The sequence below is a fragment of the Dasypus novemcinctus genome, chromosome 8 (genome assembly GCF_030445035.2).
Source record: "Dasypus novemcinctus isolate mDasNov1 chromosome 8, mDasNov1.1.hap2, whole genome shotgun sequence".
Lineage (NCBI taxonomy): Eukaryota > Metazoa > Chordata > Mammalia > Cingulata > Dasypodidae > Dasypus > Dasypus novemcinctus.
The window spans coordinates 111712626-111726167 of record NC_080680.1 but is presented as its reverse complement, the minus strand read 5'-3'; the positions used below and the strand labels follow the sequence as shown (position 1 = coordinate 111726167).

Genomic DNA, 13542 nt, shown 5'->3' with positions numbered 1-13542 from the left:
ATGTAGCTACTTGGGGAGGAGGGTTAGAATTTCTTTTTACCCCATTTTTGAAAAAAATACTTTAACCTTAAAAGCATAGTTCTTTGTTAGTTTTATATAAAAGGCCATTTAAAAAAACATAACTGCTCATCTTTCATAACAGGAAGTCAACTGATAGTATCTAAAATTGAAAAAGACCTCAAATTCCTAATGGTTTTTTATCAACTTTTGTCCTAATTTAGATCTCATGGAGAAGAAACATTTCCAAATGTTTCTTTTTCTTCTGTTAAACTCAAGAAACAACATATTAGTAATTAAAGATAATGTGCATAGTATGATTCCTTTCTCTGAAATTATCCGTCCATTTTATTAATATCTATTCATAGGAGCTGCCTAAACTAAGAGCAGTCATGTGTGAACGCTGGTATTATCTATGATGTGATTCTGGGGGACTGGTTACTCTTCTCTTTGGGCTTTAATACCTTGCTTGCATTTTTAAGAGATTTTTACACTATGTTTAAATAAATAGTAAAGTTATATTTCTGGAAAAAAACTAAAGCAGCTTGTTATGTTCTAAACATATTAGTTGGAATCTATATAAATACGACACTTTTATCTGCCTCAAATTTGGCAGGATTCCTCTGCTTTTCTGTTCACACTGCATACGGCAGCCACACTCTTCCACCCTGTGTTCTCCTTCCAGGAAAGAACACGGTGAGGTACTGTTATTTTCCTCAAAAGGAGCTGCTTGAAAACTTGTTCCGAGTATAACCAAGTGTTAAGAATTGACAAGTAATCATGGTTACAAAATCATTACATAGATGCCTTTATATTATAAAATAACCAAAGGTTAATATCTGAAATTACTGAAATTGGCTAGGCTTAGCCTAGACCTACTATTGTGTTGGTCGTTCTAAGCAGGTCTCATCCCTTTTTATGATTGCTCTAGTTCAGCCTTAACCTTGTGTCTACCTACCATTGTGTTGGTAATTCTAGACAGACCTTATCCTTGTTTTAAGGGTTATACCAAAACTAGGCTCACCCTCGTGTATGCTTACTATTGTGATGGTAACCACTGCACCTTCTCTGTTTAATATCCAAAAGAAAAACCTTGTAACTGACCTCTGCTCTGCACTCTCTTATCCCAGAACCTTGTGACTCCCCCTCATTTGGTGCCCACCTCCCATCCTGTTCATTTCCTTAATATTTATGTTTTTAAATTTATTTTTATTTTTTAAAAAATGTTACACTCAAAAAATATAAGGTTCCCACACACCCCCCTCACCCCCTCACCCCACCCCTCCCACATCAAGAAACCCCCACCACCACGGCACACTCACTGCACTTGGCGAACACACCCCGGAGCACCACTGCACCCCATGGATAACAGTCCACATTGTAGCTTACACTCTCCCCCAGTCCACCCAGGGGGTTATGCCAGGATATATAATGTCCAGCATCTGTCCCTGCAGAAACCTGTGCCAGCTCCACCCCAAATACTCAATAGAATCTTGAAGTTACAAAATAATAGACTTTCTGCAGGTCGAGGAGCTAGTTCTGGGCTGTCAAGGCCTCTGACCTCCTCTGCTTGCACAAACAAACTCTTTCTCTGAAACTTTGATGTTTTAAGAATTGACTTCTAAGGTGCATTGGGAAAAAGAACTCTCATCTGCTCAGTATCATGAGCACCTGAGCACATGATACTCTTGGTGGGCATCCTTGAATCTAAACACACTTAATTCCCCCTGGGAACTGGGAATGCCATCGCAGCCTAATGGGCTGTGTGTGCACGCATCTCTGAACCTCAAAAATAAGGCAGGGAAATGGATGTTGCTCAACCAATTGGGCTCGCATCTACCATATAGAAGGTCCAGGGTTCAATGTGCAGGGCCTCCTGGTGAGGGCAAGCTGGCCCATGCAGTGAGCTGGCCCATGTGGAGTGCCAGCCCATGCAGGGAATGTCACCCCACAAAGGAGTGCCACCGTCCCACACAAGAAAGCCACCCCACACAGGAACACCAGGCGACATGGAGAGCTGGTGCAGCAAGATGATGCAACAAGAGACACAGAGGAGAGAAAATAAGAAGATGTAACAGAACAGGGAGCAGAGGTGGCACAAGACAGTAATCACCCTCTTCCACTCCAGAAGGTCCCAGGATTGGTTCCTGGAGCTGCCTAATGAGCATACAAGCAGACACAGAAGAACAAACAGCGAATGTCCATTAGAGCAGACAACAGGGTAGGGGTGGGGGTGTGTGAGAAATAAATAAAAATAAATCTTAAAAAAAAAAGGCAGAAAGGCTGTTTCATCTGTCAGTGATTGAATCATGTACCCCACAACAGACACATTCAAGTCTTAGTCTACTTTTCTGTGGGTGTGAATCCATTTGTAAATAGTATCATTGAATATGTTAAAGAGGATCAGGGAGTGAATAGAACCTTGGAAGGTCTCAATCAGTTGTGGCCAAATTGAATGAGGTCCAGCCTTAATCCATCTGACTGGAGGCCTTAGAAGAGAAGAAATTAGGAAGCAATCCAAGAAACCAGAATTCAGAGAAGGCCACAGGAGACCAAGGACTTCCCCATGTGATGGAGGACTGCCATCACCAGCACACTATAGGCTCTAGGAGAAAGCATGGTCTTGCTGACATTTTGATTTTGGAATTCCTGGCTCTAAACTGTGAGCCAATAAATCCTAGGTTGTTTAAGCCAACCTAGTGTGTGCTATTTGTCATAGCAGCACTGGCAAACTAAGACATCATCTGTATTCCTTGACTGTATGCTTTTTTTTTTTTAAGATTTATTTTCTTTATTTTTCTCCCCTTCCCCCCTGTTGTCTGCTCTCTGTGTCCATTCACTGTGTGTTCTTCTGTGTCTGCTTGCATTATCTGGTGGCACTGGGAAACTGTGTCTCTTTTTTGTTGCGTCATCTTGCTGCGTCAGTTTTCCATGTATGCGGCACCACACCTGGGTGGGCTGTGCTTCTTTCACACAGGGCAGCTCTCCTTTGTAGAGTGCACTCCTTGCACATGGGGGACTCCTTGCGCGCAGCAGCAGCACTGCATGTGGGCCAGCTTACCACACGGGTCAGAAGGCCCTGGGAGCGAACCCTGGACCCTCCATATGTAGATGGGCACTCTATTAATTGAGCCACATCCGTTTCCCTGTATGCTTATTGACGCTATCACTAACCGTGAGTTCAAGAGATGAGCAAGTGAGTGGTAACCAGTGTCAAGGTTTCAAGAACTAGTTATGGGAAGAAAAACCTTAGAACAGGGAAAATCTTCCCCATTCATTTGCTAGTTTCTACTAACGGGGGAAAAGCTATGTTTGATTTTCATAGCAGAACATTTTGGGGCAGCTTAGGAAAACATGAGAAGCTAGAGGTTTTAAAAAAGTTTCCTTGAACGGACTTTGGCCCAGTGGTTAGGGCGTCCGTCTACCATATGGGAAGTCCGAGGTTCAAACCCCGGGCCTCCTTGACCCGTGTGGAGCTGGCCCACGCGCAGCGCTGATGCGCGCAAGGAGTGCCGTGCCACGCAAGGGTGTCCCCCGCGTGGGGGAGCCCCACGCACAAGGAGTGCGCCCGTGAAGAAAGCCGCCCAGCGTGAAAAGAAAGTGCAGCCTGCCCAGGAATGGCGCCGCCCACACTTCCAGTGCCGCTGACGACAACAGAAGCGGACAAAGAAACAAGCCGCAGAAGCGGACAAAGAAACAAGATGCAGCAAATAGACACCAAGAACAGACAACCAGGGGAGGGGGGGAAATTAAATAAATAAATAAATCTTTAAAAAAAAAAAAAAAAAAAAAAAAAGTTTCCTTGAAAAAAGCCAATTTGGTGAATTAGTTACATTTCCTTTCCTCCAAGCCAAGGATCAGTCATTGTTTCCGACATAATTATACATCCCAAATGGGTGCTAATAACATTTTGAATTTCAAAACGTAAAAGGAAAGGCCAGTTCTGCCAGTTTTATTCTTGAGGGAGCAGATTTTTCTCGTTTAATTTGCCATAGTCCCTCCCCTCTCCTCCTGCCAGATCATTAGGACTGTTAATTATTTTGACTGACTCCCTTTGGCTTTCCTAGGAAAGACAGTGGTCACACTGTTCAGGAGTTTCTGTTAACGTTAACAAGGAAGGATGTGTCTGTTCTTAGAAATCCCAGGCCTCTCCGTGCCAGTTTAAAATTATTTTATGAATCCCAAAAAGATTCATGGCCCACACCTGTGGTGTGAGACTCTCTCAAGTTGTACTCCATCAGTCAGACATGACTCAGTTGAGTCTCCACCCTCTTGCTGGGTCTGATTTAAAAAGCTAAAAACAAACAAACAAAATAAAACGAGACACACAGGGAAAGAAAGCTCTGCCATTTTTTATCCTGCCATGTAAGAGAAAGGAGAGGCTCAAAGAGCTGAGGCCCCGGAGAGGGATGAGCCGTACGCCTGATAGATTGTAGCGGAAATCTGGAAAAAAGTGAAGCAGCTGAGCCTGAGAGAGGAGGCCCTGTGCCTGGTTGCCCACAGCTGAGCTCTGGGAGCTGCTACAGCCTGGAGAGGAAGGCAGACACCAGGCAGAGATCACCCGCCATCTTGTTTCAACACGTGTTAGCTGACTTGGGTGAGAAAATACCTTTTATGGGCCTTGAGCTAGAATTTTCATGGCCTTGGAACTGTAAGCTTTTATCCCAAATAGATACCCTTTATAAAGTCCAATACATTTCTGGTACTTGGCATCAGCATACCTTTGGCAAACTAAAGCCCTCTCCTTTCCACAAGGTGTATACGGCAGGCCTAAGATGGGCTACTGTGAGAATTGCTTCCAGAGAGACACTCCCTGTCCTACACTTTGCACTCTGGGTATCCCCCAAACTTGGCCTTTTCTCAGAATCTTCCAGGCCCCAGAGAAAAGAGCAAGGGGAACTAACTCATCGCATGGCCAGATACCTTGCTAAGGGCTTCACACACATTATCTCATGTTAACCCTCACAAAATCCCTCAGGGGTAGTAGGTATTATCTCACCCACATTACAGATGAAGAAACAGACGTCAAAGAGTAATTTTCCCAAAAGCTTACAGCTGAAGCTAGCTAGGATGCAGAGGCCTTTCCCATTCTAGAACCAAGGTTCTCAGCTCCTCACCCCACACATTCCACTGCAACCTGTTATAGGTTGAACTGCATCCCTCAAAAAGATATGTTCAGGGAAACGGACTTTGGCCCAGTGGTTAGGGCGTCCGTCTACCACATGGGAGGTCCGTGGTTCAAGCCCCGGGCCTCCGTGACCTGTGTGGAGCTGGCTCATGAGCAGTGCTGATGCGCGCAAGGAGTGCCCTGCCACACAGGGGTGTCCCCCATGTAGGGGACCCCCACGCGCAAGGAGTGCACCCATAAGGAGAGCCACCCAGCACGAAGGAGGGAGCAGCCTGCAGAGGAATGGCGCCGCCCACACTTCCCGTGCCGCTGACGACAACAGAAGCGGACAAAGAAACAAGACACAGCAAAAAGACACAGAAAACAGACAACCGGGGGAGGGGAGGGGAATTAAATAAAAAAAATAAATCTTAAAAAAAAAAGATATGTTCAAGTCCTAAATACACCCCCCCTGCAAAGTGTGACCTTATTTGGAAACAGAGTCTTTGATGATGTGATTCATTTAAATAAGGCAAACAGGATTAGGATGGGTCCTAATCCAATATCACTGGTGTCCTCATAGGAAGGGGACAATTTTGACAGACAGACAATGAGAACACCAGGCGAGGATGGAGGCAGGGCCTGGGGTGCTGCAGCTGCAAGCCAAGGAACGCCGAGGATGGCAGGGACCACAGAGGTTACAGAGAGGCAAGGAAGGATTCTCCCCTACAGGTTTAGGGGGAGTGAGACCCTGCAGATACCTTGACTTCCAACGTCTACCTCCAGAACTGTGAGAGAACACATCTCTGGTGTTGAAGCCACCCAGTTTGTTGTCCTTTGTTAGGGCAGCCAGGGAAACCAAGGCACACCCAGAGATCCCTTGCAGCTCTCTGACCAATTGCACACGAAGGCACAGGACCTGGCCACAGCCAAGGTCAAGAATCCAGGAAGAACCTAGGAGAATAGGGTTACTCCTCTCGTATCCACGACCACCGGCCTTTCTACAGCATTTAGCTGTCTTCTTTGGATTATAATTATTTGCAATTCTGTCTTTCCCACCAATGAGTTGTGAGTCCTTGGACAAGAATTGTCAGAGTCACTTTGTTCTTCACCTGTGGTGCCTGCTACTGCCCTGTGCATGCAGTAGCCAGGAGACTATTGTTAAGCTGAACGAAAGGGCTGAGTCCTGGTGGTTCCAGGACCCTTGGGATGGCTCCTCCCCAGCTCTCAGGACGGCTCAGCCTTTACCTCTGGATATGGAAAGACCGTGCTGCCATTTCTCTAACATTCATGGAAGGCAGCTTCTGGCACAGCACCCAAGAATCCCCACCTCCTAATATTCATGGTGACCTCCTCCCTCTGAATGTAGAAAGACCTAGTGGCTAGCTCCAAATGAACAGAACACGGCTAAAGGGATGAGATGTCATTTCCATGACTGGGAGGCAAAAGACTGCCATGTGTTTCACCTTTGCTCCCTCTGGCTCTTCTTGTGTGCTGTCTTAGTCTCCTAGGGCTCACCACAAACCTGGTGACCAACAGAAAAAGTTCCTCTCTCACAGTTCTGGAGGTCTGAAATCAGGGCTCCCCCCAAGGCTCTAGAGAAGAAGCCTTCCTTGCGTCTTCTTGTTCTGGTGGCTCCTGGCAATCCTTGACATTCCTTGGCTAGTAGCTACATCACTCCAATCTCTGCTTCTATCCTCACCTGGCCACCTCTCTGTGTCTCTCCATGTCCTCTCATATTCTTTTAAGGACACCAATCATTAGGTTTAAGGCCCACCCTAATCCAGTATGATCTCACCTAATTCTTGACTAATTACATCACAAGGATTCTATTTCCAAATAAGGTCATCTTCTGAAGTTCTGGGTGGACGTGAATTTGGGGAGGACACTCTTCCACCCACGACATGTGCTTTCTCTGATGGAGAAAGCTGGAGAGGCCCATGTGGCAAGGAACTGAGGCCCTCAGTCCAACAGCCCTCAAGGAACTGAATCCCTTCAGCCACCACATGACTGAGCCTTAGAGGGGACCACAGCCCCTGGTCAATACCTCGGCTGCAGCCTTGGGGAAGAACACGATGCCAAAGAGCCAGTTATGCCATGCCCAGACTCAGGACCCACAGAAATTGTGAGGTGTTTTAAGCCACTAGGTTTTGGCATGATTTGTCACACAGCAGTAGGTAATTAATATACACATCAACTACATATAATGTATTTAAGGAGAGAGGTCTAGTTCCATTATGCCATAAGTTGGAAATAAACTCAAATTGGGGCATGACTCTCTGGGAACAGTGTGAGGGGTAAGAAGCATTTCAGATCAAACAGTCAGCATCATCTTTGTTGTTATAACGGAACAACTTGCAGTACAGAACTCACAAACTGTATTGTCTTGTTAACTTCCTCACTCGGGGAGGTTTGATTTCCAGTTTTTCCACAGTGGGTTGGGTAGTTTCCACACGTATAGGAATAGGACTTCTGGAGACATTAAAAAAAAAAAAAAAAAAAAAGCAGAACATCACCAACAAAGACGTTTTATGGTCTTATTTTGGCCATAGGAATGGCTTTCCCAGTTAATTTATACTTTAATAACACTGATAGTCAAGAAATCCATATTTCCCTCTTCTCCACTTTTTAAATATAATTATTAAAAATTACCTTAAGAAAAGAAAATCTAAAACAAAAAAGTGAAAAAAATCACAGGGAAGAAAAGATAGCATGTGGAGAACAGAATATAATTGGGGTACTGAATACAATTTCCCTGCCCAAAACGCCATTTCCCCAGCATCAGGGTTTGGCTCATAACCATGTTTTGCCAAAAAAAAAAAAAAAAAAAAGAGCAAAGAAACTCGTGGATAATCCATTTTTACTTCCAAGTAATCTGGTAGCTATGATATTTTAAACATAGCACAGAATACATTTTTTAAAAAGAAAAGAAAAAAGAATCAGTATTTAGTTTGAAAAACACATAATCAAAACATGTCGTAATTCTAGGTACTTGTGAGAATGCTAAATATTAAGCTTTGCTTTTATATTTCTGTAAGAAAATATGTCAGATAACCTTTGGGCCGGACCCCAAACTATAATTTAGGAAAAAGCTTTAACACATTTTTGTAGTGGTCATGGCTCATTTCATTAAAAAAAAAAAAAGGTAAAACTCTTTGGGATGAAAGGGACATCAAATCAGTTGAGGTTCTCAGGAAGGGAACCCTGGCAAGGAAGTAAACACATCCGGACCTCCATTTTCTCTAATGTTCAGTGCCTAACATGGTAATGGGTATGTGGCCAGTGCCTAGTAAATGTTAGTTGAAGGAACATGTGAGTGAGCAGATAAGGAATTGGAGTGTCATCTAGCTTCATCATTTCCTCAAGTTGGGACCCCAGAGTAAATAGAACATGGTCCCTGGAAGATCTTACAGTCTAATGGGGGAGCTCATGGCTTGGCTTGGATGAAACTGTTGGTATCTGAGAAAACTTCATAGGGGAGTTTATATTTAATTAGATGGGGGGAAGACCCCCAAGGCAGGAGACAGAGCAGGGACCTGGCAGGAGACAAGACAGCTGGAACTGTTGAACAGTAAAGTCCTGAGTGGAACAGCAGGGGGTTAAGATTGGAAGGGAAAGGAGTGGCCAGGTTGTGAGGAGGCTCAGGTGCTGGGCTAAGGAGTCCACACCCAAGGCAATGGCCATCGCTACAGGTTTTAATCAAAGGAGTGGCATAGTGAGACTTGCATTCAAGAAAGGTCCCTGGAGGAACAAAGGGAGCCAGGAATATATTAGGAGACCACTGGAAGCAGTAATTCAGGAGAGAGGTGGTAGGTAGGGATATGGTCCTGACGAAGAGAGGATGGACACAGGAGATAAGATGAGCGCAAACCTGACCGGACTTGGCCATCAAGTAGATAGAGGGTGAGGAAGAGGATAGTCAAGGACTCCCAGGTTTCAAGCCTGGACAATGGGTAGATAGTGATGTATTAACCAAGACCAGAAAACAGACGAAGGCTTAGAGTGATGGGGCAGGGAGAGATGAATTAAGGTTTTGAAAAGTTCAAGAGGCAGCTGAGGATGTACCTAGAGCATGGATTTGGGAACCATAAGGTGATATAGAGAAATGAGTATTTAAATTTTTAGCATCTGTCCTAAAAATTCCCCAGGGCAGTGGTGCCTAATCCCCTGGGGTGCTGGTTGGAGTGCTCATTCCTGCCCCCACTCCCTCCATCCCACCTCCCCCAAGGGTCTGAATGTTCTGGAGTAGGGTCAAGAATCTGCATTTTAACAAAAGATGCTGATGCATTGGTCCTAGGAGCCATGTAAGGAAACTCTACTCTATGAAGATCCCCTGTGTTGGTAGATGGACAAGTGGCAACAGGCCTAGGAGTGTGTAGGGAGGACTTTCTGCTCTGGGCAAGGAATGGTTTCCTCTGGGTCTGGGGCAGGGGGTATGAAGGGGTCAGGGGGTATGAAGGGGGCAGGGGGTGTGAAGGGGGCAGGGGGTGTGAAGGGGGCAGGGGGTGTGAAGGCCTGGAGGCTTTAAAGAACACGTGTGGTCCCAGCACTGGCAAGCAGCTTGGTACGGCTGGCCTGCCCACGGACAAGGCAAGAGTGATGGACAGAGTCGCAGGGTGAGCAGAAGCCAGGTGGCGAAGGGCCCCCTGTGCTCAGCTAAGGAGGATGGACTGCCTCCTAAATGCAAAGCAGAGCCCTTCGAAGAACTTAATGCAAGGAAAGACAAGGTCAGAGCTACATGCTTGAGAGACAACCCAAAGTGATTTCTTCGTTAGTTCAACAGGTAGAAATATTAAAATAGAGAATAAACAGCTGTGATGGTTTGGAACTGTATGTAACCCCAGAGACACATGTTCTTAAGCTTAATCCATTCCTGTGAGTGTGCGCCCACTGTAAGGAGGACTTTAGGATGAAGTTGCTTAATTATGGCTCATCTCAGTCAAGATGGATCTTAATCCTTTTATTGGAATCCTTTGTTAGCTGAATGAAACTCTGACCAAGACAAAGCCACAGGGAGCAGCCAGAAGCTGAAATTTAAGGGAACCCAGAAGAGAATGGAGAGGCCAAGAGAGGCCACCATTTGTCTTCACGTGACAGAGGCGCTCAGGACCAAGGATCTCCAGCAGGCGCCAGGCCGGGAGCGCCAATCTTCAGGAAGAAAGCATCGCCTTGATGATGCCTTGATTTGGACTTTTCCAGCCTCAAATCCATGAACAAATCAATTCCCGTTGTTTCAGCCAAGCCATGGCATCATATTTTCTTGAGCAGCCCAGGAAACTAAAATGACAGCATTTCTGAGGTTGAAAGACATTTGTTTAAGCCCACCTTTTTCTATCTGTTCAGGCTCAAGTTCTCTCAGTCTCTCTTATCCTCTCTGATTTCATTAGCAAATGCCCTCGTGGGCAATGTTCCAGGGTAATGTTGATGACACAGAGTGTATCATTTCCCCCATGCAAACAAGAAGCAACAGACCTTACATTAGCGTCCTGAAGACAGGATTTCTTATTGATATTTACAAACGCTGATTCCTCTTTTCCAACCTGTTAAAGAAAAACAGGTGAGTCAAAAACTGAGTGTCTTGGCATGCAGAAATGTTTTCAAGTCTCCTACATTCAAAGGATTATAGAAATGTGAAGGTGGATCAAAGAGGCAGTTCATCAAGTACTCAGTCAGGAAGAAATCTTGCTCCGGTATTTATAAAAGTTAACAAAAAAATTGTTTTCTTGAGTCATCCCCCACTGTGGGTTTTAAGACTCAGTCATTCAAATGCAATCAATTCCTGCAGTCATCCTTTTATTGAGCACCTGCTATGTGCCAACTCACACGTGAATGAGCGGTGTGGGAAAAGCCAAACCCACAATTTAATCCCTTTCCTCGCATTTTAGATCAGAAATAATCATCAGCTTTATGCTCATGCCACATTCACAGTTTACAAAGGAATCTGGAATCTGTCCTTTCACATCAGCTTAATAGGCCTGGGAGGGATTTTGTCATATGACTTTGATAGAAGCCTTGTCCTCCTCCTTTTGGTAAGTCCCACAAAAAAATGGTGGGGCAGGAAGGGACACCCACTCAGCCAGCCAAACCAGCTGAACCCACGCTGGAGGTCAACAGGGGATGCAGCAGCCTGTGATCCTCACGACCAGCACAAAACAGAGAGTTCGGTCTCTGCTTTAAATACACGCTGAGCAAAGATTTCAAGGATCTGGGTTTGGAAGGCACGGCGTGATTACCCTGCTAGGGTTGCCCACATGCCGATATAGCCCTGCTCCCTGCTCAAAGCCTTTTTCGGAGCCAGCAGCAGATAGTGACACGGAGCTGCCTGACTTCTGCTTCCTTTGCTTACATCACTACTCTGCACTGATGCTCCTCAGGAAGGAAGGCAGTATGTGTGGCTCTGTATCAACCATCTCCCTCCCCTCTGCTGTCACAGTCCCACATAACGCTCTAGAGCAGGGTTCCCCAGAGCATGTTCCTGTGTTTCAATAAACACTAGTACTACAGATGTCCACGAGAGTTGCTGTACAAAAGGATTCTGTGGTCAATTAGGTATAAAACAAAGCAAAACAGCTGCTCTCCTGCAGGGCTTCTCAGATTCTAGAAGATGCTAATGTGCACTGAGACTCTCCAGGCGGAGCGTGCTGCATTTTCACAAAGACCAGGGAACATCCCGTGGGGCTGGTGCTCCTTAGAACATCTTGGGAACACTGTTCTAAAACTGCTGAACACACCCCACCCCAGCCGCTGTGCCTTTCTCCTTTCCTGCTTCCGTGACCTTCCATCGTGCTTATTTGGACTAGAAATATTATCTTACCCCTACCCACTTCTCATTTCTTCCCTACATTTTACAACATGAAATATTTCAGATACACTTCAGAGAAGCAGAAACGTGGGCCGGTCCACAGATGATGACATACAGCCTCGGAACATGATAGTGCTTTCTAACGTATACACGGTCCGCTTTGTAAATTCTGAAATCTATGTCACTTTGACTTGTTTGGTGTTAATAGAAAAACAACACACTTCAAAACAACAAAGATAGAATTAAAACAGAGAAGTTGCAAATATAGCTTTGCTATAACTCATCTGGTGAAGGGAAGTCCATCTGGCCATCTTGTAGTAGGTGCTATCACTGTTATCTGCGGTTAGCCAGTGCCCCCAGCATTTGCCTCCCACCGTACCTGTGAATATTAATGCAACACCCCCAATGGTAGAGTAAGGCTTCGTATCAGGTGGCACATGGACTATGGCATTTACGCCTCACGATAACCCAAGGTGGTCCATACTATTATCCCCATTTAACACATGAGATAACTGAGGCGCAGAGGGGTTCAAAAACACACTGAAGGTGACACTGCTGACAATTGATAAAACAGAGATTCGAACTCAGACTCACACCTAAGTTAACTGTGTACTGAGCAATAACCTCTTGGAAATCACGGGCTTGGTGACTATTATGTTTATTATAGTTGAAGCTTGTATTCTATACCTTACTGCTTCACAACGGCAAAATTGAAGATATTTTTTGTAAGCTTTTTTTTGTCTTTCAAGGTATCTCCTGGAGGACCTAAATTATTCAGACTACTACACCCATAGATGGGAATAGCAATATAAGAAATTACTGAGTATTTACTTTACCCTAGGCTACGTAGATACAGATATTAGGTTCATGAGGAATAAAGAAGAGAGTTATATATTTTTCTAATGAAATCCCAGGCAAACTATAACTTTTTACATAAAAAGGCAGGGGTGGCAAACGGGTTTCTAGAGAGAGCGCCAACTCTGAGCAAGTGCCGCGATGTCCTGGTATACGAGGAATGATAGGATTCTGAGGCAGTACTTAGGGTTAGAAAGAAAAGCTGCTGTGATCAACCAGTGATGTCCTTAAGGGGAACAAGTTGGGGGGTTTATGGCCGTTATTAAACCATCAGCCCTCGGCTCCAACCCCCCCCCACCCCCACACACTCTACAGGTGGAACTGGTCTTGGGAGCCTGCCAACCTCTTTCTACTTTGCCGGCTGGGTCTGTGTGGGGTCTGTCAACAGGGGGCGCTAGTGGGTGAGAGAGCTGTTCCTTCCTGTCCACTTCCTGCTCCTATGAGTCACCCCAGCCTCCGTTCTTCACCCCAGCAGCATCGGCCATTCCTGTAGCAGCACCTGATTCCAGATTGCGGTTTTCCAAAGCAGATCCAGCTTCATCTTGTCCATCTCAGACAAATCAGCACCAGTCAGCCGGTCCTGGGTCACGGACCCGGGACTGGTCCTCTCAGCTCTGAGAGGGCTCGGTGGCACAGCGCCCCCTCCTCAGAAGTCTGAATTTCAGCTCCCTGGGGTTGCTCCTATGCTTCTAAATTTTATTTTATTTTATTTTATTTTTTAAAAGATTTTATTTATTTATTTATTTATTTATTTATTTATTTATTTATTTATTTATTTATT

The 13542-nt window shown here is 45.2% G+C and overlaps 1 protein-coding gene across 4 annotated transcripts in view; it reads right to left on the bottom strand.

Moving 5' to 3' along the window:
• Positions 1–13542, bottom strand: part of EPB41L4B (erythrocyte membrane protein band 4.1 like 4B) — a 173395-nt gene that overhangs the window by 38187 nt on the left and 121666 nt on the right. For all 4 annotated transcript variants that reach the window (XM_058302570.2, XM_058302567.1, XM_058302566.1 and 1 more), the window contains exons 19-20: positions 10577–10644; positions 7478–7576 (exon numbers count right to left, since the gene is read on the bottom strand). In XM_058302570.2, the coding sequence (XP_058158553.1) occupies positions 7478–7576; positions 10577–10644 (167 nt within the window). The remainder of the gene's footprint in view (positions 1–7477; positions 7577–10576; positions 10645–13542) is intronic.